Raw genomic sequence first — 21,760 nt, forward strand, 5'->3', positions numbered from 1 at the left:
CAAAATGCTTCCAAAATCTCAATCTTGCTTTTCAATTCAGATTAAACACTTCATTCAAATAGTTCATCCCAATAGTGCTTACATGTACTTCATTCATTTCAGAGCCACTACATAAACCATCACAGCCAACAAAGTGACAATACAAAACAAGAACATCCTAACTAGGCAGATCAGCTCATCCAGCTTCTTCACAACATCAATCATCACACCATTGCAAATCTTCTCAACTTCAACACCCCTGTCTTCTTCCTCCTCTGCCTCTTCACTTTCTATGTCGCCCAATGAATGGCCAGAGATACCTCTAGATCTTCCTGTTCTTGCAATAGATATGTGGCCATTCTTAACCAGAAAATCAAAATAGTTATCTGGGCCATCTTCCCAGTAGTAGTGCTGGCATGGATTCGTTCCAACCTGGACGAATTTGACACATTCAGAAAAAGAGAAATGGGATAGAATCAAAGATAAAGGCTTCAAAACATCAAACTCTTGGTTCTTACACGATGGTTGGGGCACTTGTAGAACACCCGTCCAGGGTTGGCAGTAGATTTCGAACGGAGCACAATGGTGTCACGGACATGGCAGCAAGGGCAAGCCACGAGCGGCAACATACCAGACGAAATTGGAGCTTGCACTGGCAGCGGCGGTGGCGCTGACGACGACGCTACCATGCTCCTCTTCTTCAACTGCTTCCCTGCCGAGGAGCTTGAAGTGCCGGCCATGGCTAGGGTTAGGGCACAGGAGAGACAGAGGGGGATTTGGGGAAGAAATAGAGCAAGGGACCGGGGAATGTGAAGAAGAGTGTTTCTAAGGGGTTTTTTGTAAAAAAGAGCAGCCTCCGCAGCCCCTGTGTCGACGTGGCGTGGGTCAACGCGCCACGAGGGCAGGTCAGCGAGCGCTAGTGAAGAAAAGGACCTCGGGTGAACCACTTATGAAAGAATTGGGACCTAAAGGGGCATTTTCAAAGAAATAGGACTAAAGTGACACAACGACGAAACTTTTAGGACCTCCAGTGCATTTAACTCATGATGTATTCCCCGACATCCGAGCCATCTGATAACTTCAGTTTACTGCCATTCAGGCAAGAACCATTCTCGCCCATCTTGAAGAGTTCTGAGTCATGCAAAATGCTCAGTTGGTTCATTATGCTACCTGACAGCCAGACCCAAGTGTTTGTGAACCTCATATCTGGATCAATGACGACTTGCATTAGTGTGTCGGCATACTCCTCATGGTCACGGTTTTGTGATGCAAAACGAACTTACAAACTGCCAGACTGAGAGTGCCCAAACAAATTAAGGGAAAGCTTGACATTTTATTTATTGTAAGTACCTTCAAATACGGAAGAGTAGCCAATATTTGAATCCAACTTGAGGTTGTCTCTTCTTGTGTACAACACGTACCATTTCCTTTGGTTGTCTCCATCAGGTGCATATGCCTTGACATGCTCCACATGGCTGAACTTGTCCCACTCAAGACCAGATTGTCCCAGGGCTACCGAAGAGAGCAACCATGGCCGGCAGAATAACTGAAAATGCTTTGGCTTTATACCTCGCATGTATTCTGGAAGTGTTTCCATGGCGTAATCCTCTAGGACCAACCTGTCGAGTGCAGGGATAGTCCCCAGCACCTTCAACTTTGGGCAAATGGTGATGGTAAGCTTCTGCAGATTGGGGAGATTGGTGATCCTCTCAAGGTCGAGGCTTCTAACCACTGTAAGCTCAGTAACAGAAGGAAAGTTTTCAAGGTAGCTGAGGTGCTGGACATCATGTACGTATAAAACTTTCAAAGCCATTGCATTGGAGGCAAGGCCAGGAGGAGCACGCCTCAGTTTGCAATTAATGGGCCAAAGCGGCGGATGGCTTGTACTTGCTCCTCCCATTCCACCATGTCTCTTAAGCTCATCTCTTTTAAACTCGGAAATGGAGTTGCCACAGCCTGCAAGAATCCAGTCCCAACACGCCTGATGCATGGAGCACGGGCGACCTGAAAGAACTGCAGGTAGGGGCGCTGACACAACCCATTGGGAAGTTGTTTGCAACAAGCTAGGTCAGAAAATGTGAGAAACTTTAAGTTGTTCAGGGACACCTTTGACGTGGACATCATCCAACTCGGGAGTAGCTGGCCAAAATACCCATCGATGTGAATAAATTCTACACTGGGTGGAGGGCAGAGCTCATCGAACACCTTCTCGATTCGTTGTTGCTCTTCCTCAGAGACACCTTCTTTTTCTTTGACCAACCCGTCATCTCCCACTTTGCTAGTGCAGTACAAGAATACGTCGATAAGATGTATTTTCTCACCAAGCCTAGCATTTGTAGCAAATGAAGCAGCAGATACATTCTCCAAATGTATTAATTCAAGAAATCTGAGTTGGGAAAGAGGCCTCAACTCGTCCAAACTGCACCAATCACCATCCATGTGGGCCCGAAACCCATGTAGCCTCCTCATACTTGTCAGACCACGGAACCCTCTAGGTATCGTACATCTGCTGGGAAGATCAAGTAACCTCAGCTGGCCAAGCTTGACAATGCTATCAGGAAGATTCACTAAATTTATACATCCATCAAACCTAAGGAATTGCAACAATTTCATCTTGTCAAAGTTCACCGGAAGTACAGATATATCAGTATTTAGTAGTGCCACATATCTCAGGTGCAATGCTTCAACCAATGCAGCCACATCTATAGATTCTATATGTAGAATCCGTAGACCAGAAAAAATAACCAATAAATCACTGGGCTTCATCTTGATCTGAATAGTTGAGATTAATGTTCTCACTGATTTCTGCCCCTGTAAAGATTTCCAGTCAATATCACCAGACTGCAAGTGGTTGGTTTCTATTGATAACCAAAGAAACTTTTGTGAATGAGGATTAGTTAGATTATCGATGTCTCCATCATGAACTATGAGTGCTTCATCTTTTATCATATACTGAGCAAATGAGCGAATAACATCATGCATGCTGCAACTAAGGTGATTTACATACAATTTATCTGGCTCTATAAGGTTCCGATATATCAGCTCCTTGTAGTAATTTATTCCCGATTCTTCTAGATCATTTGAGTTTCCATGAACAAATCCTTCACTAATCCACAAGGCAACGACTTCATGTGCATAATAAGTTTTATTTTGAGGAAGAAGAGAGTAATATAGAAAGCACTGCTTCAGATGAGGAGGCATATCTTGATAGCTCAAGTATACTGCATAGCTGAGCTCTTGGGGCATTTCAGTTATTGACCATTTAGAATCATCCAAAACCTGCTCCCAGTCTCGACGCGACTCCCCTCTTCTACGCAAGAGTCCTCCCATTACTTTGACGGCAAGTGGTAAACCACCACATTTTTGTATAATTTTCAGTCCGATGTCCTTTAGCATAGTGATGTGGTATTCATCTATCTCACTTGAGAGTACCTGTGAATGCAGTTCAAGGGGCCGATAGAGTTAATTAACTATGTACTAAGCTCCTTTAAGGCATTCTAATTTAACTCTTAAGAGACAAGAGGACCATCTAATGTGGCCACCCTTTTACTAGCTCAAAACTGTTGGGGGTTTATTAAGAAAAGTAACGTGTACAAGTGTTGGCAAAAGTGCCTAAAAATTAGCAATACTTTAAATCTGTGCATAAATATACAACTCATATTTCTTAGTCAGTGAAAATGATACATGTAATAATTATCCGAATTTTCTGATTTTTACTTAGGCTTAGCAAAACAAAACTTGAGTGTCAGTGTTATGTAGCAATAAATAAAATAAGAAAAAAGAAGTCGCACTATAGTATATCTCCTTGTTTAGCACCATGCTGATGACATTAATTTTTTTTTTAGTTTATTATTTGTAAAAGAGAAAAGATAATATTATCCATACAAATTATTGACAGCCTCTTATGTTCTTGCGTTCAAGAGGAAATATACCATATAGATACTAGATACGAGCCACTGAATTACACATAAACAACAACGCATATTAATTCGAAACATCACAAAATTTCTCTTAGCAACATATTATTGTTAATAAATAGATGGAGATAGACTATCCACTTGATTAAGAGACATTAGTGTTTAATTGCATACTGACCTGCTTCTTGAGCAATGACCAAGCATCGTCGGGTGCTAATGCATCGACGTGGTGGTAGGGCCATGTGGCTGTCATCCTTCGGGCAACACCTTCATCTCTAGTGGTGATGAGGACACGGCTGCCTGAAGCAACAACATCGACTAAGGGTATTTTGAGCACACCATCCCATGCTCCATGGTTCCACACATCATCCATTACAAGCAAGGTCTTGTGGCCAATCAAGGCACCCTTGAGGCTTCTGTGAAGCGTTGCCTTTGCATTTCCAGCTGACTGGGCGTCTCCTCCGGCTTCGATGATGACTCTTCTCAGCAGCTCAGCCTCATTGAAGTTTTGGTTGACGCTCAACCATATCTTTTTACTGAACTCACCTTGGATGGCCTCGTCATTGAAGACCTTCTGAGCAAGGGTTGTCTTGCCAATCCCACCAACACCTACGATAGCAACCACCATTGACCTCCTCGCTTGTTTGCATGATCTGGGCCACCAGTGCTCTAGTATCTTCTTCGATCTGATCCCCAACCACACCCGACCGGTCGAGCTCCCCTAACGTCTCGCGGCTGGGATCACCATGACGAGAGGCGTTCACATTGCTGCTATGATGATCGTAGGACCCGAGATTGATGAAGTTGAAAGCAGCGCTCCGCTCCTTGATGGTGTCGAGCCTCTGGTTGAGTGCCTTGATGCGGGTGCCGATTTCATGAGCATGAAAGGGATTTCGCATACAGAAGAGCAAGGGATTGAAACACCCTGCATCTACGGAGGATGATCCACGCTCCATGGCTTTGAGCTGGCAAAGGTCGATGATATCAGCAGCTTCGTACATGGCACGTTTAAGCTCCCCCACCCACTCTTGGACAGTCTCGTCGGTGATGTTCCTCCTATCGGCATCGGCGAGGAAGTTTTTGAGGTCCTGAAGCTTGTCGCCCATCTTGTCAATCTCGCCGGAGACGCCCAGCATCGTTCCCAGCTCTTCTGCTGCAGCCTGCCTGAGCAAGTCGCCCAAGTAGGATGCAAATGCATCCAGCACCATCGCCATTAATTGAACTTTCTGGATTTTGCTGTAATAATAAAGGTAAAGTGGAATTCAAGAAGGGTACAAGGAAAACAAGCAAGAAGCCTAATTAGGAAGGTGTAAGGAGAGGGACAAATAAAACTTGGACTACCAAACCAACCTTTGAGATGGATGGATGGATGTCCTGCTCATTCAGCTCCGGAAAAGCAACTCGATCCTGGTGAAGAGGAACTCACATGGAGAGGAATTCCTTGCTGGATTTGTGAGTCTCAGTCGAACCAAATCGCCTGCTCCCGAGCTTGCCGTGAGACGATCGACGGCAGAGAGAAGACGTCACCTCTGTGAGCAGCAGCTCTGCTCCTCCTCTGGGGTGTCCCTTCCTGTTAAGCTACACCAGCCGCAGGATGCACAGTAGCTGGGTGTAGCAGCAGGTGCTCTCTGACAAAGGCAAAAGGATGTGGATGAGAGGACCTTTGCTCATTACTTTTTTCCAGTGCGCTGCTGCTTTTTTTCCCAGCTCCGCTGCAGCTTTATTCTGATACATTCCTTTGCTTTCTTTTCTTTTCATACTAGGAGGCAGGATTACAGCTTCAAACAGCCTCGGAATGCGGGCAAACAGTACATTTACTTACCAGCAATACAGTACATGTTAGGAATAAATAGGATCAAATATTATTAGATACTAGTTCCTTAATTACTACCTACGATATCAATGTGCCTTGAGTTAACCAAATTAATCAATTCAGGTGGAATTTGATTTCACCAGCAATACAGTACATGTCAGGAATACAGTTCCTTCTCTTTTCGCCAAGCGATATCAATGTGCCTTGAGTTAACCAAATTAATCAATTCAGGTGGAATTTAATTTAAGTAAGAGCTAGAGACACAGAAATTAAACTTGAACCAACTCAATAGACAAGGTAAGTTATTGAAAGACAGATACAAATTCAATGCAAAAGTTGAAAGCATCTCATTCTGACAAGCAGAGAGAAGCAAGCAAAGCATATCACATTGCCACCGGTGAAGAGAATTAAAGCAAAGCATCTCATTCCCATTCCCACCGCTGAAGAGAAGCAAAGCATCATATTCACATTTCCCACCGGTGATTGGTGAAGATACTTTTTTTTAGGGATACCAGTGAAGAGACTTGTGAGTTATGAAGTGGTTTCAAACTATAACAGTGAAGGACTAGACCCGGAAAACACAACGATGTACACAGCAAGTAATAACAACAGTGACCATAAATGTTCAGGGTTATGTATGAACCGTGTTGAGTACTTCTGTTGCATATTCAGAGTAAAAAAAAGGGTACCCCCCAGAAAATTTAAACATATTCTGCTACACAGAACCATGAGCTGAGCTACCCATTTAGCAAGAAGGGTACAGGAACAAAACATGAGCTATCCATCAGCATATTATATTATGTGCACACGTGAGAATACTCGGGTATACTTAATTTGGTACCTACCCAGGTACAGTTTAAAAGCATTCAGATCAGGTATACAATCATGCGCCTGGGTTTAACTTATCAAGGTTTTTTCACTTTCCATTTATACAGCACAGCAGCTAAATTGATTACCCAAAACATGCATGTTAGTGGTCTAGTGGATGCATCGCAAATTAAGTTAATGTTTTGCTTACCATACTGCTATCAGCTTAATAGCTTTGTGAGTTTATTGATATCAGTGGCATATCACACAGACTATGTTTTTTATTTCAAGGATGGAATGAACTTTGACATGCTAGATGCAGGGAACTTGGGAATCCCAGACACAACAAATTGTGCTAATGGCAGTAACAATTCCCGACACGGTGAAACTGAAAATGTAGTAGAAAAAATGATACCGGATTATGCAGTGAGGATGGTCTGATCTACTAGCTCTGCTTCTTGTTCCTTATCTTCATCATCTGAGACAGACGGAAGATGGAATCAATATGATGACATTCATACCGAGTGAGCAGAGCAACCTGACTATAACAGATTAAACACTTAGCCCAGTTTACCTCCAGCTCCAGGTCCTGACAATCTGCAGGCTAACAAGTGCTTCAACAGTATATGCCGCCGTCATCTTCTAACTGGCGCACCCGGCCTGCTCCTCACTGTCAATCAGTTTGTATGCAACATCTAGTACACCCTGATCATTTAAACTGTCACAAACACTCTAGATGCACTGTCATCTCTGCTCTTCTCTGAACAGCGACAGCAGACACATTATGATGACATACCCAGAACGGCAGAACGCGCTTAATGCTAACAGCTGCTACAACTGAATTTTGCAAAAACACCGGCCATTTATTTTTTGCAGAATCTTCGGTTTGCAGCAACTGAATGAAGGATATAAACCATAAATAGCCTGTCTCCATGCAGCAACACTGTTAGTTGTTTTCTCCACCGCATAAAAGCTTGCTGCCAATAATATAAATTACACAGCACTTGTGTTTCCCATACATACATAAGGTTATTTTCGATCGATAGGCGTACATGGAGGATATATGCGCAGAGAGTTCTCTATACTCTATAGTCTATACACAACATCAATCAATGGTTAAACACTTGAAAAACTGCTTCAAGATTTAACCCAAAACGGCATTGCGTTGCGTTGTTTGCACATGAAACAAAAACCCTTGTCTATATGACCTTAATCTCCTTGAGCCAAGCTGTGTGGAGCGGGCATGGATCAGGCTTCCCTTGCGCGAGGGCCTTCTCGGTGAGCGAGTAGAACCAACCGTTCCTCCACTTGAACTGCGACAGTAAAATGCTTACATGTTAGACGACAATGTAGTACAAGTGCAGGTTCCATTCCATTACATTACATTACATAGGTTGGCAGCGGTAGGGCTTGCCTCTTTGACAGCGGTCGGGAAGTGCGCCACGGCTCTGGAGTAGGCGCAGAGCCTCTCTTCCATGCCGTCGTCGAAAGAAAGCCCCCGCTCCGCAGCCGCGGCAGATGCTAGTTCAGCAATGAGGCTGGATACCTGCATGCATGCAAAAGGAAAAACATGGACAGAAGATTACTATGTGTTGTTGTTCTTGGACAGATATGTTGGCAAGCACTAAAGCTCAATCCTGGAGCATTAATTTAATACGTACGAAATTTAGTCGCTGAAGTAAACTGAAGGAATGATCTGATGTACAGTAAAAGAATTCAGAAAGGTAATTAACGGAGATATCTAAAAACCTGTGCCCCTGGACCAGTTGTTTTTCGGAACACAATAGCTCGGAACTCGAAAATTACCTCGGATCGGTATTCCTTTTCAACAGCACCCACAGTGGCCCCTGGATGGCGAGCTCCGACGAGCATGAAGGCTGAAATCCAGATGAGCTTCTCCAGCATTTGCTTCTCGAAGGCGTCCTTGTCAAGCACCTGAGAAATTCAGATATTGGTCAGGACTATGACTCTATGAGTAGTAGTAGTAAGACAGAACTGAACTTTTTTAAGCTGAAATGAAAATCCAGTGGAAGGTAACTATGGACCTACCTTGCAGGTGAGGCCTCCGTTCTGGAGGCGGGCGGCGACGGCGGGTGCCCAGTTGCCCAAGGCGGCGGTGAGGCCCTCCGGGTTGGCGTCGGTGATGCCGTCGACGGGGGGCTCGCCGAGCTTGGAGACGGCGAAGTAGGCGAGCACCTGGTTGGCGCCGGCGAGGCCCTTGCTCTCCAGCCACGGGTCCAGCATCCCGTTCTGGAAGAAGACCAGGTCGGGCCACCGGGATTTGGGGGTGGCGTCGAGCACGCCGTCGAGGTCGTCGTTGCGGGTGCAGACCAGGATGGGCCCGGCCGGCGCGGCGGGCGGGAGCGCCTCGCCGCGGCGGAGGAGTAGGTCCCCGGAGGAGGGGCCCATGGAGAGCAGCGCCTGGCCCACCCGGCCGCCGCCCACCACCACCGCCGGCTGCACCGCCGTGGCCATGACCGCTGCTGAAATCCGGGAGGCGGACGCGCTGCTGCCCCTGGAGGAGGAGTAGGAGGAGGGGGAGAGGTGGTGGCGGCGGATTGTAGTAGGTAGCGGCGTGACGGCGGCGGGGACGGAGAGAAAGACGGCGGCTTTGAGGCCCATCAGCTCCGTTCCGGCGGACTGGTCGGGTCGACTGGACGAGGATGAGGTGGGCCATGCGGCGCATGATAGATAATACTACCTAGCTGGGCCTTCCGGTTGCAGTGGATAAGCCTAGACAGTCCAGTTTGTGGTCTGTGTTTTTCTTCCCTTTTTTTTCTCATCATCAAAGAACAAAAAAAAAAGTAGTACTATTTTGCAATGTATTTTTTCTTCTGTTCTTTCTTGTGCTCTTCTTTCCCTTTTCTCTTTACCAGCGAAAAAAGTGCCCGTGAGTTGCAACGAAAAAAAGAAATTACAGGCTTCAACACCATGCGCTGAAATACGAATCTTGCTTAACGTATGGTCGGCATCAATTGTTCCCTACATGGACAAGAATCGTGATTTCAACCGCACCGTATTTGCTTTGCAACATCTGATTTACGTCCGTGCTGCACGGCATCAACACCAACAGTTGGATCAGGGGCAAAGTCTAGGGGGTTGCCGGCATACATCTAGCTGAGTATATATATTGGTACGAGTAATTGGAAAATTTTGTAATTGATTTTTAATTGTCTATGCAGCTCTATACATCGGTTCCAAAGTTGGGTAGGACGCCTTTTTTGTCAACACATTGCTGCCTTCACGTCTGCTCTCTTCTCTTCTCTTCTTCTCACACAGTGGCAATAAAAAATTCACACACAATGTACATTTTTCCTATACATCAACAACATTTTTTATATACATGTCTAACATTTTAAAATACAGAATTAACCATGATCAAATATATGCTTTTGATGACCACATTTATTTAGTGTACATCCTACATTTTTCATATACACCAAACACATTGTTTCTAGATGTTTAAAACAGGTGCGCCAATTATGTATTCACTGACTACTTGTGATCCACCATGCATCAGATTCAGATGGTACCTTCAGCTTGCTCTCCAGCCACGGGTCCAGATGATAGTAACTAAAGCTACTTCTTCCTGTGTTGTATACTGTACAAGATGATAGTGTTTCTGCATGGAAAGAAATACAAAACTGGTTACACACATATATACATAATCTCTAATTTTTACCAGTAAAGAACCAACATATATATTGCTCAGATTTTTAAAGACTCTGAGAGAGGTAACCTAGCAGAACAAGTAAAAGGAAAGAAAAAAAAACTGGAAGTAGCCATTGAATCGAAATCTAATTTGGCTAAAACTTAATCTAATTTGGCTAAATCTAACTGGAAAAAAAAAACGGAGGGAGTACAAGTGAGCGGATTCCATTGCATTGCATAGATTGGCAGTGCTTGCCTCTTTCACGGCGGTCGGGTAGTGCTCTGGAGCCTCTCTTCCATGCCCCCGACCATGTCAAAAGAAACCACGACGAGTAATTTGAAACGGAGGGAACATCTGCAGCTGCTCTAAACCATTTGAAACATTACATGCTATATATACTTTCTTTCAATCAGTCAGGGTGGGAGTTGCACTACACAAAACAAAACACATTCCTCTACTCCTCTTTTCTTTCTTTCTTTCTTTCTTTCTTTCTTTCTTTCTCATGCGAGGAGCTGCATTGCATTGCATTACATTACATTACAGTACAGGAGGCGTCAAGCAACCTAAGCAACACAAGACACGGCGCGTCCCTTCTCTTCATTATTTACCCCTTGAACCACAGGCGGAGGCGGAGGCGGCAATACATACATACATACATACAAGTTACTGATGATTACGACGACCGAGATCCGGCACTACTACTATCTCCTTCCTTCCTTCCTTCCTTCCTACAGAGTGCAGTCACCATCGTCACACAGCAGCCAAGCCAAGCCAAGCCAAGCCACCACATGAAGGCGCCCGTCTGTCTGTCTAACAAGACGATGATGGTGTGTTCTTGCCCTCCTCCTCATGGTCATCCTCATCATCCTCATTATCATGGGCGGCAGCAGCAGCAGGAGGAGGCTTGGCCATCTGCAGGTAGCCCTGATGGGTGCACACGCGCTCCGGCTCACCCTTGAACCACAGGTTCCGCAGCTCCCCCCTCTTCCACCCCAGCGACATCAGCGTCCCTGCACGCATTCAGCCAAACCATCCACATTTCACTGTCAGCGTCTACATACAGCGTCCACGAAATGCGCCGCACTTGTAAGTTCATCCCGGCGAGAGATGAATGGATGGTGCTGCTGGTTTCTTTCTTGCTTGCTTACCTAGGGTGAAAGGCACGATGTAGAGCAGCGCCGGCTGCCCGTGCCCGTCCATCAGGTTCAGCGCCACGTACGTGATCAGGAGCCCTGGATAGTATAAAGTAAGTTCCAGCAAGTTACAAAAATTGGCCATTTCACGCACGCAAATGGGTGAAAAGGAAAAATATCACGAGATACAACAGGAAAAAGAGGCGTGGATCGCTCACCGGTGCCGTAGGCCGACGCCGACCACAGGAAGTAGCCAGATCGCAGGCTCTTCTTCGCAGCCCAGTCATACCTGCAGCAAAATCCAAAATGGAAACTGGATGCTGAGCTCGGTCGTTAACCACATGAATAATGCACACAACAGCGTGTTAAAACATCTGCTGTACACCAGTAGTACATAGCAACTCTCTCGCTGTCTGCTCTTGTTCACATGAAAGAATGGCTGGAAGGTGGAACCTTTGGCAAACCGACCTTAACGCAAATGCAACAACCAGGCCAGGAAGAAGGATGTCGCCAAACCCAATGATGCTGTACCCGCCCCACGGGTCGAACATCCGCGGGATCTTTAGCAGCATGGGCACACCGTCTTCGTCGGTATTGTCACCACGAGCAACCTATGACAACCGCAACAGCATCAGCCTAAACAACAAGACCAGATATATATATATATATATATATATATATATATATATATATATATATGGGACCACCAAATATATCATGATAGCCATTTCATAACACGTACCGCAATCATCACGCTCTCATGGAACAAACTCTTGGAGACAAACACCCAGAAGATATCATACAGGAACGCACAGCTCAGAAGAACTGAACCGACCTGATCATGGCCATGAAGAGAAACTTGTAAACTAGTACCAAATCTGAACGCCATGTTAAAATTGGATCTTAAAACTCAAGAGCAGTTGTATTACCTTGAGGTTAGGTACTCTGACGATTTGGATGACAGTGACTATCAGCGCAATGCCCTGATAGAAGCAGAGTCAGATATGAATAGATACATGGCAATTACTAGTACATTGATAGACTCTGCCTGGAAACTACAGACGGGACGGCTGCAGCACTCACAAGGATATCTTGGGCGATCCAAGCGTAGGGGAACTGACGGTAAATAGCCCACAGAACAGCAAACACAACGCAAAATGGGGATATTGCCATTGTAAGGTATGAGATTGCTCCAAAGAAGGGCACTTTCACAAAAGATCCCGCAGCAGATGTAAACCATCTGAAACATCCCATTAACGTTCAATCAGTTATAGACTGACAGTAAACAGAACATTTTTATTGTTGCTGGTGAGCGGTAATGATGCAGGACATAATCTCAGGCAACTCTGGTGTACCTTGATAATACAGCCACCAAGCATGTTTGCAGGCCCTGCATAAACAAAAGGCATTGGTTTAGGCAGGTCATCAGCTAAAACAACTGTTTGCATACCAATCAATGAAAAATGCATTGTTTGTTGACCTAATCGTGATATATTATCCAACACGGTCAGTTTATAGTAATTTGTGCCATGCATAAAGAAGACTCAGAGCATCTGATGTTATTTATTGTTTCAGCAGTCTCAAATATTTTGGAACTATGGTAAAGGTGCAAGTCCGATATAAAAAGCATACCTCTACACCTCCGATGCAGAAGATCACAACCAGTAGATCGATAAACCAGGCGGACATGAGCTTGTAAAGCATTATCAGGAAGCACGACGCGACCACAACAAACATCATGGCCGATATCACGTTGATGTCCACGATGCCACTAGAACCTCCACCCTCAACAATCAGTGAAACTTCATGTCCATCCTTTACATTAGAATAAGCGCATATGTCAGTCCCCACCCACATCATAAGTTGAAGAAGCATAACAAGTAACCATTGTAGGATTAACAGGTCAGAACCTTCAGGAGCTTCTCCTGTTCGGTAACGGCTTCTCTGGCACTCCATGCTGACCAGTAGGACGCGCAGAGGACGGTGCCGACGGCCATGAGCCAGAGGAACACCTCCGCCGTATCGACTACGGGGCGATCTGGAGAGTATAGCTGCACACCAACTAAGATACAGAGATACATATGTCAGTAGGCTATATATTTTTGGCAGAACGAATAACCAGAATCCAAGTTATTAACCTAATAAAGTCAGAACCGGCTGGAAAACCAAAGTAAGCACTCACATTTTTCACAGAGTAAAAATCAGAATATTATGAGCATGCAGCAATGAGCAAAGGGGTTGTTACCTGATGATGTATTAGCTGTAAGAAGCGAACGCAGAGCCTGGCCCGCGTCTTTGGGCAAGAGAACTGCGGGTATGTGTATGTCAAGCTCTGTTTCGTTCTTTTCGCAGACCATCTTGTACAGCTCTGCAGCAGGGTGGACGCAAAGCACGGCGTAAATAAATAAAAAGAATGGTCATTTGCCGAGAAAACACACACGGATGTATGGATGTAATGTACCGGTGACAGAGTTTATGATGAGTATCCCGGAAGCGCCGGCGGCCTCGGCGAGCTTGGCCTTCTTGGTGAACTTGCATTTCCCCCTCTCGACCAGGAGGACGCCTCCGGAGACCAGCTGCAATACTCTTATTAGTGAGGATAAATAGATACATACACGGCCAAGTGAAATGCCTGAACTTGAGTCATGAGAGAAAAGAAGTACCTTGTTTTTGGGAGGGGCGCAGGCGTGGATGGGGTCGGCGAGGGTGAGCGGCTCCCGGGTGGCCTGCTTCTCCTTGGAGACGATCTTGGGGCCGAAGCGCGCGCCGACGCCCACGAACTCGTCGCCCTCGTTGCCGCCCACCCAGCTTTGCACTTTGACCTTGTGAATCGAGACAGAACGAGTGAGCGTGTTGGCTGGCGTGTGTTGGGGTTCAGAAAGTTGAGATTTTTTTTTTCATTTTCTCTGTGAAGAAAGGTTGAAAGCAGGCATGGAGTCCAAGGAACCAAATCCTGCACTGCCCTACGCGTCCAATCTAACCCAATCCAGTCCAAATCCAGTGCAGTGCAGCTTATTTCAATTTCGATTCCCAACGGCCACGGGATGAGCTGACTAACCAACCCTAGGTAGCAGTAATCGAAAGCAGGCATGAATTCATCCTATCCTATCCTAGGGAGGGAGGGAGGGTGAAATTAAGGAGATGGGGAGGGTGAGCGGCTTACGAGGACGAAGTCGTTGTTGCAGCCGGGGATCTTGGGGGCTTGGTCGTCCTGGTGGACGATGTCGCCGCCGGCCGCCGCCCCCGCCAGCGCCGACGCCAGCAGCACCGCCAGCACCGCCGACGCCGCCATCGAATCCTTTCTCCTCTCCTCAAGAGCTGCGGCTGGAGGTGGTTCCGATGGGGTCGCCTGCCGGCCGGAGACGACGAGGAGGAGGGGAAAGGAGGAGGAACAAGACCGAGTAGTACTCCGGACAAAAGTGTTGACTTTTATTTTTACTTTCTTTCTTTCTTTCTTTCTTTCTTTTCTTTTCTTTTCTTTTCTTTTGTTACGCGCGCACGCTACCCTGCCCTCCTCAAACTGCCCCACACACATACACCAAACTACACTAATTAATTAGTAAAGTACCTTATCCCACATTACAAATTACTCCCTCCGTCCTAAATATAAGTCTTTCTAGAAATTTCACTATGAACTACATACGGATGTATATAGACATAGTTTAGAGTGTAGGTTCACTCATTTTACTAAAAAAAAATCTCTAAAAAGACTTATATTTAGGAACGGGGGGAGTATATGAAGATAATTCATCAACCGATAAACAAGAAGATAGCGTGCGGTGCGTGTGTAATAATAACAAAAAACAAAGTAAACCGCACACACAGACCACACTGCACTGTTTAATTAGTAGTAATAGAGTACGATAAACAAGAAGATAAAATTGTGTACGATCCTCCCTCATACTAATAAACAACAATATAAAACTATCTAAAGTAAGTTTTATTATGAGGGAGGATCTTTGTCATGAGTTAGAGTGACCAAGAAAAACGGTGTAAAAAGCGGACATCAACAAGGGCAGACCGTGAGGCACATGGAAGGGGTGAACACAGAACCAAATGCTCACGCCGGATCCGAAGCGACACATAAAAATATATTGGCTTTTGCAAAGATGGAAACAAGAAACACACATTGGGAAACAAAATCCTCTTAGCGCGAACAGAGACGGAAAAAGGAAGGACGGTTTTCTACAAGTAGATGCGTAAAAAGTTTCCATTCTCTCCTCGTGGGGATCCAGCGTGCATGCATGGGTTGATGAACCTCTAGACTTTATTGTTCTTTTTGTGTGTGTGTGTGGATGGTGCAACAACTACTATTTGAGTCACGGGAAAGTAAGTTATGATGGAGTGACCGACTAGGGAAAATGATGAAAAAGGTATATAGGGAGGGCCGGCGCTAGAGCTAGGTATCACTTACTGCGAGGCTTACTTTCGACTCGCAGCTACTGGGCCAGCACAATACCGTAGTAGGACCTATTTTTTTTCACTTTTTGAAGTGAGTTTCTTCTGTTTTCTCCTATTTTCTTTGGTTTTTCTTTTTTTTCTCACTGGTTCTCTTTATTTCTTTCTTCGATTTTCACTGGGGTTTGTTGGGTTCGTTGTTTTTCTCTCTTTTTTGAACACATGTCTACATTTCTGTGTACATATTGTATACTTTTCATATGAAACGGGAACAATTTTTATACACATCTAACATGTGTAAAAGACATGGTTACATTTGCTTTCTTCTAAATACATGCTCTGATGTCTACTTTTTTCATACACTATGTAAGTTTTCATATAAATCTAAAAAAACTATACACATTTAACATTTGTAAATACAGCGTTTGACATTTTTCCAAATACATGTTTGCGAGCATTTCTTCAAATACGTGTAAAACATTTTCCAAATACATGTTTGTGAGCATTTCTTCAAATACATGTAAAACATTTTCCAAATACACTTTGAAACATTTTTTAATGATAATTTTTATAAACTATGCAAATATTTTCTTATACTGTATAAACATTTTTTAAATGTCACAAACATAACTTTGAAAAGCATGAACATTTAAAAAAAGCAATCTATATTTTTTTGAATGGTACGAACAATTTTCAAGAAACATATTACACAAACATTTGTTTACATTGTGTAAATTTTTTCAATAATGGCACTAACATTGTTCTGAACATTGTGAATAATTTTTAAATGTCACATACATTTTTTGTATGGTATAAGCATTTATAAAAGTCGAGCCAACATTTATGTTACTACATGAACATATTTTTAATGTGCAATGAACACTCGAGATATATCCGATTCAGCGACAATTAATATGAAACGGAGGGAGTAACTCAATTATTATTTTTAAATACAGGCAATTAGTTTATTGGATAATGTTTCTGACACCCCATCATGGCATCAGTCTGGCGAATGGCCCATTAACCATCATGGCATCAGGCCATCATTGGATCTTGATCAAGTCGGCCATGACCTGTTTCTAAAAAAAACAAAAGTTGCCCATGACCCAGCAAACATCTTCAAGAATTTGTAAAATGCTCTCAGTTTCAAAAAATGTTCGTCAGTTTAAAAACAATTCTCAAATTTGAAAAATGTTTACAAATTCAAAAAATGTTCATAATTTTAAAAAATGTTTCTGAATTTGGAAATAATGCTCACGAATTTGGAAAATGATGGCAAATTCAATAAATATTCATGATTTAAAACAATGTTTGTGGATTGAAAAAAATGTTTATGAGCTGCAAAAAATTCATGATTTTCAAATATTTTTAACAGTTAAATAAATGTTCACGGTTTTCAAAATTCTGAAAATATATAGGAATTTAATTTAAAATATATATGATTTTAAAATAAGCTCATGAATGCATTTAATAATTGGTCATGAAGTTTAGAAATAGTTTGTGAGTTCGAAAAATGTTGATTAATTTCAAAATGGTTCAAAATTTTAAAATGGTTCACGAATTTCTAAACAATTGTTCATGAATTTTAAAACAATTGTGTATGAGTTCCAAAAAAATGGCCATGAATTTACAATTGTTCGTGATTTTTATAAAAGTTCATAAATTTTAAAATTGTTCATAGTTTTTTTAAAAAATAAATTGTTTTTTGCGAATTGGAGAAAATAAATAAAATAAAAGGAAAAGGGAAAAGGAAAAGGAAAGGAAAAACAGAAAATGACAAAGAAACATATAAGAAAAATAAAAACGACAAAAGAAAAATCCTCTATAAACAAAGGAAAAACAAAAATATCAAGTCTAGGGAAGGTTCTAGATCCTTCTCAGAACCGGTAGAGAAAAAACCCGAATGAGGCGGACTATACAGAAGATCAAACAAGGGATGTGCGATTGGTCGCTATTTCCCCTACCTATGATGGGAATAGAATGGGGCTGCGAGCCGTCTAGTCTGCCACATCAATCGACCGAGCACGCCTCCACCATTGTAACACGGGTCTTGTTGCAGATTTATGTCTGCAACACAGGTCTTGTTGCAGAATAATTTCTGCAACACAACTCTTCTTGCACTTTTTTTTTGCAACAACTGTTTTGTTGAAAAAAATGCAACTGAGGTTTGAGGTTTTGTTGTAAAAAAAAGAATTCAACCGAGGTCATGTTGCAGAAAATTTTCATGCGTTTTGTTGTAAAACATAAACTCATCGTAGACCATTGCAACACTACATATGTTTCAGAAACATAGCCCCTGTTGCATGAAGGATGGTATGTAGGCCCTCACTTGACGCGTGTCATCCAAGGAAGGTGGCGGATGCGGCCGCGGCAATCCGCCGGTTGATAGGAAGCGTTTTTCGAATATGATCCGCCCAGACGAATATTTTTTTTATTTTCATTTTGAGTGGAGCATGCTTTATTATTTCATTGATTGGTCAAACGGATTACAGGATAACAGAAGAGTCATGAGGGTGAAGAAGCCACACATGGCATCCCTCGTCTAAGTGTAAAGCATGCGTAGCTAACCTATGTGCCTCCATATTTGAAAGGCAGCCTTCAAAAATAAAGCTGCAAGTCTGAAACCTTGGCCAAACCACCTATTCTCCTTAACAATTGGTGCTATAACTCCCATAGTGCCGTCATTGATATCCGTAACGACCGTCTTGCTCAGTCCGTTGCAACCCTAATATTTTGCAACATGGGATCCTTTACAAAAGCAGGTGCTTTATCCTAGACGAATAGCTGCATGGAATTTTTGTTTTAGACCATTGATCAGGTGGCCGAGGTTGCCTAGTCCATCCCAGCCCATCACAACCAGTATTGGAACCAATCTATCATCAATTTTCTATTTATTATTTATTATGTATGCCAGCGAGCCAGATCAATCTATCCATCATCAAACCAGAAGTACCAGATAAGTTCAACATTTGAATGGCCAAGTTGTTCATTGGTCAGTACTGGAGCATCCATTGGGATTAGTCTTGACAGAAATAGCCAAGTTCTAGCTTGGAGCAAAGGACGGATACAACTCGAAAGTACCAAAACTATACTGGTAGAAAATGCAAGCGACACACAAATAAGAACGAACTCATAGGCACTGGAGGTAACACTTTGACTGCTCCTTACTGAAGACCAATGAAATGTTTTGCTCCTTTGAAGCCTACGCAGTAGTATCCAAAAAAAATAGAACGACAACTAAAGTTTTTATCCGCAGTGTAAATGGTATGCTCTCAATATTACGACAACTTGTCCAAAGCCTCTGATCTTCAGCAACCCACTAATGAGGACCCGAAAAAAAATTAAACCGCACGCACTGATGAGGATTAATGAATTCCTATGCCATGTTTGTTGAATATTAGAGATTAGCTACAACAAATGAAACCTTAAGCTGATGTATTTCACACAACAAAGTTTATTTTGCATTGTCTAATGTGTCCCAACTCTTCAGCACCCCTGGAACCTGAAACAAAATTAAATCACACATTCATGAGCACAAACAAAAGTTACCTTTTTCCAGCATTGCGCTTCTATTCAGTGCTATTTTATGTGTTGAATAGCAACATTTACTCAGTTAAAAGAAAGCTTTGAAATTTCAAACAGAATTGATGTTGATTAGGCCAGACACTTTCATTAATCAGAAAAAAGGATAGGTAGTGACTAAGGTGGAACGATACAATGTTATATGGATAAAACATAAAGAGCAGAACAGACAATATACTTCTAATTTATCGATTTTGAGCATCGTAAACTAGTCATTTCCGACTTTTCACACACTAGGTGTGCCATGAAAATATACAATAGTTATTTACCTTTTAGCTGACAAAAGTCATACACGGCCCACAGAGGGCACCTCTGCAAAACATAAAAAGATGCCCAATAATTTCCCTGGTATTAAGTTCATATTCCAAGTCAGCTCCTGCATGCAGTTCAGAAATTCAGGGTGATAAAAAATACAGAGCAAAAACCAACAACAAACAACTACCTCGGAGTTGAAATTACATTTGATGAGTGGCTCCAGAATTGTTATGCTCAAGGACTAAAATTATGTATCCATAAGAGCATTAATCATTCGGTACAAACAAACAGAAACAACCAATTATTGGTTACTGCATCATGCTTATCTCATAACTCATATCTATGACTTTTAACACTTCTGATTTTTACTACAGTAATGTTAACAAAAAATTTCAATAGAATGGTAATATTACAATATAGGGAAGCATGACTCTAGGTGATGAAATATTTAAATGATAGTCAGAGTTTAAAAAATTACCTCAATTACTTTATTGTGAATGCATATAGCTTCTTTATTTGAGGTAACATCGACTTTAAGGAAGCCACACGTTCACCATGGGTAAGGCCATGTGATTCTTGACAATATAAAAATGGCCCATTCTGAAGGGGCAATGATATTACGGTTATTGCATGTGTTATTGGTTTTTTCTCATTTCCAATTGGAAGTTTTGGATCATACTTATAGACCTCTCCTGTTTTGATACAATTGCTGCAATTTTGACTAATATAAATAACCTCCAAGAGTGGTCCACATTACCTCAACATATGTAGATGTATTATTAATATTATCCAATTTATAAGCATACATTTTTTTAAGATAATAAGAAACACCAAACATTTGTGGTTTCCACATGTGGAAAAATTAAATACATGAAAACAGGATCATAATTTGTCATTTGCAAAAGCAAATCAGGCAAGCAATTTGCTCGAAAGAAACACACCTGTTTTATACTGAAATTTTATACTTACTATACTACAGTGTTAACGAGTATAATTTTTCATTATTTATTTGGCATACTTAACAACAAAACAAAGTTAAATATTAGTTGTATTATTTATTTATTATATATTTGTTATGTGTATTCTTAAAAAATGGTTATGTGTTGCGCTAAGTTCAATTTGTACTTTGCAATTTTTTTTATTTTTGATACTTGTGTAAATTATGTAGTTTATACATATCTATGTTAGTTATCTCTAAAACATATGGGTTCCGAAATATTTTAATAGTGGTCATATTATGATTAGACATATGTCTGTAGAAAATTCTAGAGTACCAATTTAATCATATGTGAGGGTCTGCTTGATATATACTTGTTTCTGGAGCACCCATGTGCAAATCTAACCATATATTTACTAAAAGGCGAGCAAGCTGTGATGCATGGGACGCATTTCAGTGTGCACCAGTACACGATGCTTTGGAAAGCATATAAAAGACATGCAACGGATGATTATCTCCAGACAAATGCCAGTGATGTGAGTATGTATATACATACAATGCATGTATGTGTGTGCATGCATGTAAAGCGTGAACCGTATCGGTCCTGCATATGCATGCGCGAATTCAGCCGCTACTAGTGCCCTTCCCCTCTCCTAGTGGTAGTTGATCCAAAAGGCCATGGTTTTAGGCAGCTGAAGATAGATATCGGTCATGGCCGCGCGCCTGCAGGAGCTATGTGACCCTAGTTGTGGCTGACACCCATAGGCACCACGGCATGGCGGATTAGCAATTGAGCACACTGTGGTTGGGTGTACCAGTCAATCTAGTGGACAGAGACTTCCACAACGCACATAGCTATTGTGTAAAACTGTGGTAGGGGCTATACAGTAATTATAGGTAGATATATCTATATCAAACATCACAGAAAACTATGGGCAATGCTATATATGTGCAACCAACAAGTGCGACAAATGTTCCATCACAAAGGCAAAGAGCAACAAGAGAAGCATGCATATGGCACGAGTAGGGGTAGAACGAATACCACGTATGCAATCTGGCATGTCATGGCTTGGATAGGTTCGAGAAACCTTACTATCTGTCACCAGAAGTGTGTGGCTCCTCCAACACGACAAACAACACACGGTTGTAAAGATGGGGAAGATATCTATCTATCCAGCCGGTGCCACTAGATACAAAAATAAACAAAGGTCTGGAAATGTTGAGGCTTCTCTTGCAAGGGCCTACCAAGCTACCACTACACGCATTTACTCCTATTTAAGTGCCTCC

General features: G+C 42.6%; 2 protein-coding genes and 1 pseudogene across 4 annotated transcripts; all 3 read right to left on the reverse strand.

Moving 5' to 3' along the window:
* Window positions 1-718: 718 nt before the first annotated feature.
* On the reverse strand, window positions 719-7,221 carry LOC125520197 (disease resistance RPP13-like protein 4; annotated as a pseudogene). The gene is made up of 5 exons (XR_015611375.1): window positions 7,091-7,221; window positions 5,247-6,994; window positions 4,075-5,132; window positions 1,330-3,411; window positions 719-1,185 (listed from the first exon to the last, which is right to left on the reverse strand). The product of XR_015611375.1 is annotated as a disease resistance RPP13-like protein 4 (transcript).
* A 245-nt stretch (window positions 7,222-7,466) lies between these two features.
* On the reverse strand, window positions 7,467-9,191 carry LOC125520198 (uncharacterized). Of its 2 annotated transcripts, none has more exons than XM_087536344.1 (4): window positions 8,566-9,191; window positions 8,323-8,451; window positions 7,901-8,062; window positions 7,467-7,829 (listed from the first exon to the last, which is right to left on the reverse strand). In XM_087536344.1, the coding sequence occupies exons 1-4, from the start codon at window positions 9,136-9,138 to the stop codon at window positions 7,716-7,718; spliced, it is 978 nt and encodes a 325-aa protein (XP_087392470.1). In that variant the 5' UTR covers window positions 9,139-9,191; the 3' UTR covers window positions 7,467-7,715. The 2 variants fall into 2 exon arrangements, with proteins under 2 accessions (XP_087392470.1, XP_048540995.2); XM_048685038.2 differs by having other exon boundaries at window positions 7,931-8,062; window positions 8,566-9,190.
* A 1,343-nt stretch (window positions 9,192-10,534) lies between these two features.
* On the reverse strand, window positions 10,535-14,746 carry LOC125520234 (signal peptide peptidase-like 5). Its single transcript, XM_048685094.2, has 14 exons — window positions 14,465-14,746; window positions 13,965-14,123; window positions 13,763-13,877; window positions 13,547-13,669; window positions 13,212-13,363; window positions 12,934-13,116; window positions 12,657-12,691; window positions 12,385-12,541; window positions 12,231-12,284; window positions 12,044-12,136; window positions 11,770-11,912; window positions 11,520-11,590; window positions 11,317-11,400; window positions 10,535-11,178 (listed from the first exon to the last, which is right to left on the reverse strand). Exons 1-14 carry the CDS (start codon window positions 14,591-14,593, stop codon window positions 10,979-10,981), a joined length of 1,698 nt encoding a protein of 565 aa, XP_048541051.1. The 5' UTR covers window positions 14,594-14,746; the 3' UTR covers window positions 10,535-10,978.
* Window positions 14,747-21,760: the final 7,014 nt, after the last annotated feature.

This window comes from Triticum urartu, chromosome 7A (genome assembly GCF_056163025.1).
Source record: "Triticum urartu cultivar PI428250 chromosome 7A, HENAU_Tu73, whole genome shotgun sequence".
NCBI classification, from domain to species: Eukaryota; Viridiplantae; Streptophyta; class Magnoliopsida; order Poales; family Poaceae; genus Triticum; species Triticum urartu.